At 40.7% G+C, this 3,807-nt stretch overlaps 1 protein-coding gene across 2 annotated transcripts; it reads left to right on the top strand.

The window, feature by feature from the left end:
- The first annotated feature begins 604 nt into the window (after positions 1-604).
- Positions 605-2,348, top strand: LOC111797496 (extensin-like). 2 transcript variants are annotated; one of them, XM_023680508.1, is made up of 3 exons: positions 605-1,394; positions 1,656-1,979; positions 2,070-2,348. In XM_023680508.1, the coding sequence occupies exons 1-2, from the start codon at positions 631-633 to the stop codon at positions 1,960-1,962; spliced, it is 1,071 nt and encodes a 356-aa protein (XP_023536276.1). In that variant the 5' UTR covers positions 605-630; the 3' UTR covers positions 1,963-1,979; positions 2,070-2,348. The 2 variants fall into 2 exon arrangements, with proteins under 2 accessions (XP_023536276.1, XP_023536275.1); XM_023680507.1 differs by having other exon boundaries at positions 605-1,979.
- Positions 2,349-3,807: the final 1,459 nt, after the last annotated feature.

A 3,807-nucleotide genomic window follows, 5' to 3' on the forward strand; every position in this document is an offset into this window, starting at 1 on the left:
CGTTCCCCTCTCCAACCAATGTGAGATCTCACACTCCACCCCTCTTGGGTGCCCAACATCCTCCTTTGCACATCCCAAATGTCTAGCTATAATACCATTTGTAATAGCTTAAGCACACCTCTAGGAGAGATTGTCCGCTTTGACCCATTACGTGTCACCATCAACCTCACAATTCCAAAACGCGTCTACTAGGAAGAACCTCATAGTTACTCTATAGGGATAGTCTTCATTCTTAAAATCGACAAGTAAGTAACGTGATCATGTTATAAGGTAATACTAGAACTATTAGGTACCGAATTCTGATCTAGATCTGGAGGTAAAAGCCCAAAATAATTTTTTAAAAGAAAAAGTATATACTATTTAAATCATATATAAATATAATTTTTCATTAAAATTAATTAATTGGGGTTGGTGGATTATGATGTCTCTCTCACTTACCTTGTCCTAAGCATTGATGACAGCCCATTTGACTATTCAAATTTGGATCCTTTTTTATATATATATATATATATAATATTGAGATTAAAATAGTGAAATTACCATAATGGGTCGAGTGATGAAATGGTAAATTTTTGAAGCTATAAAAGGGAGTGTTTAGGCATTGCTTAAGAACTCACAACCAAACCAAAGATGGGGAAAAGAGGTTCCTCAATGGCCTCTTTGGCTGTTGCCATTTTGGCAACATTGCTCTCTTTAACCTTCCCTTCTAATGCCAATGAGTATCTCTACTCTTCCCCTCCTCCTCCGACTCCCGTTTATCACTACAAATCCCCGCCCCCGCCTCCTCCTCCGCACAAGAAGCCTTACCATCCGCCTTACCACTACAAATCTCCTCCTCCACCGCCACCCGTGTACAAATATAAGTCTCCTCCACCACCTCCACCGTACAAGAAACCATATCACCCACCTCATCACTACAAGTCTCCGCCACCTCCTCCACCTGTTTACAAGTATAAATCTCCCCCTCCTCCACCGCCGTACAAAAAACCGTACCACCCTCCGACACCCATTTACAAATATAAGTCTCCTCCACCACCGGTTTACAAGTACAAGTCGCCTCCTCCTCCGCCACCTTATAAGAAGCCGTACCATCCGCCTACACCAATTTATAAGTACAAATCTCCACCACCACCGTACAAGAAGCCGTATCACCCACCCACACCGGTTTATAAGTACAAGTCTCCACCACCACCAGTCTACAAATATAAGTCACCACCTCCACCACCACCCTACAAGAAGCCATACCACCCTCCCACACCGGTTTACAATTACAAGTCTCCACCACCACCAGTCTACAAATATAAGTCACCACCTCCACCACCACCGTACAAGAAGCCGTACCACCCTCCCACACCAATTTACAAGTACAAATCTCCACCACCACCCGTCTACAAATACAAGTCACCACCTCCGCCACCACCATACAAGAAGCCATACCACCCACCAACACCGATTTACAAGTACAAATCTCCACCACCACCCGTCTACAAGTATAAATCTCCACCTCCACCACCACCGTACAAGAAGCCATACCACCCGCCAACACCAATTTACAAGTACAAGTCTCCACCACCACCCGTCTATAAATACAAGTCACCGCCTCCACCACCACCGTACACGAAGCCATACCACCCTCCACCACCACCCGTCTACAAATACAAGTCCCCGCCTCCACCACCACCCTACAAGAAGCCATACCACCCACCAACGCCAATTTACAAGTACAAATCTCCACCACCACCCATGTACAAATACAAATCTCCACCACCACCACCGCACAAAAAGCCCTACCACCCACCATACCACTACAAGTCTCCTCCACCACCACCGCCCATCAAACCCTATCACCCACCTCCAACCCCAGTAAAGCCATACCACCCACCACCTGTCTACCACTACAAATCTCCCCCGCCACCACCACCGGTCTACATTTACGCATCGCCCCCACCACCTCACTACTAAACACTAATCTCATCAAGGTACTAAGCACACACAATCAAACAATGTGAGCTTAATTTTGATAACTTTAATGAAACATTAACCAAACGAATCTTCACTGTCATTTGCAGGAAGCAAAAGGAGGCTGTCAGCAAATAAATGGCACGTCGATAAGCGTCAAGAATTGGAACAGGGAAGCCTGGAGGGTTGTTGTTGTCGTCGTTGCTGCTGCTTGAGCTTCATAACCGTTGAATTTGTTGTTGTTTTAGGGTTTGTCTTGTTTTTTTCTTTTCCATGTCATTTTATTAGTTGTAATGCACTATATAATATATATAAATATATATTTAAAATATGTGCTTCAAAAATCAGAGGTTTCTCATTTCCCAATAAAAAAGGTCTGTTTTTTTTAATTTATTTATTTTGTTGTGAGGGCCCACATTTTTTGTTATTTATTTATCGACCCCTCTTTGGATTCTCTTTTGCTTTTTGGCTCAATTATTTACTGCCCTTTTTTTGTCACATGCAATTGTACTTTAACTCAACTACACCTAAGTTATATAATTGGGGCTTAGTTGTGCAAAATTTATAAATGTGAGGATTTAATTGCAATTAATTTAGTGGATAGTTTAAAGTCTAAGGTTTAAAGTCGGAAAGAACCACGACGATAATGATAATAATGGTGAAGAAACGTTTTTTTTTTTTTTTTTGGTAAAATAGATCGAACCTATTATTGCTGAAATGATTTGAATATCGAGCGATCTTCGAAAAAAGGAGATATAAGATTCATATATATATATATATATATATATATATATTTTGTTAATTTCATTGAAAATTTGCTTTTTAGTTTAAAAATATAATGTACGTATGTTCAAATGACTCAATGGGTCGTCAAGAAGGTAGAGGAAGTAGGATGGGCGGTTGGTGAGATCTAGTATGGATCGTACATGGACAATAGTTGGAGTTGGCGGCTCTCTTAGGGTTCTCTCATCTGGGATCCCAGTGGAAGAGGATCAAGTTGGCCTTTGCGAACAGCTTGATGCACTATCTCCCTTCAACCCTTTGAGCGAAATGCGGCAAAAGGAAGGAAAATTCATGGACCGTCCCCATCGTCTCCACCCTGTAGGAACTACAAGATCACCTTAAGGATACCTTCGATATCCAGGGGTCGCAGACTGACCATAGAACCCTGTTCAATAAGTGGAACACAGAACCGACCAGAACTACCGATCCCAAACCATAAAGGTTAGGTTGGATTTTATTTTTGGGTTGGGTTGGGTTGGGTTGGGTTGGGTTGAATTTTATAAAAACAAAAAACCTGGGTTAGTTCCAAGGTTGACATTTTTTTTTTATCGGGTCAGTTCGACTAATTCGAAAATAGGGTTACAATCCAACCCTAATTTTAATATTATTACGAAAATTAAGAATATTTAACATTTGTAACCAATGTTAGTGATAGATTGTGACTTGCCAATGTTTAATATTTGAGATTGACGAGATTTTAATTATTAATATAACATATATTGTAAATAAGTAGAATTTTTAAAGTAATTTTAACCCGACAACCTAGGTTGGGTTGGATTGTGTAAGATCTCATATCAGTTAGAGAGGAAGACAGAGCGTTTCTTGTAAGAGTGTGGAAACCACTCTCTAGTGGATGCGTTTTAAAACTCTGAGGGGAAGTCCGAAAAGGAAATCTCTAAGAAGACAATATTTGCTTCGTCGGCACTCAATCAACTCAAAGTTTTAGGTTGATCAACGAATTTTTTTAACCCAATTGGCGTACACTTTTAATATAGTGTAGAGATCTAAATCTCCCACCTCAAAAAAACGAGTAGATATCTCAATTACTATATTACCCTCACTCGA

This window comes from Cucurbita pepo, chromosome LG06 (genome assembly GCF_002806865.2).
Source record: "Cucurbita pepo subsp. pepo cultivar mu-cu-16 chromosome LG06, ASM280686v2, whole genome shotgun sequence".
Taxonomy (NCBI): Eukaryota; Viridiplantae; Streptophyta; class Magnoliopsida; order Cucurbitales; family Cucurbitaceae; genus Cucurbita; species Cucurbita pepo.

What these genes read in the sequence shown, in the direction of transcription:
- LOC111797496 (XM_023680507.1), top strand. Translation starts at nt 631, where the DNA reads ATGGGGAAAAGAGGTTCCTCAATGGCCTCTTTGGCTGTTGCCATTTTG.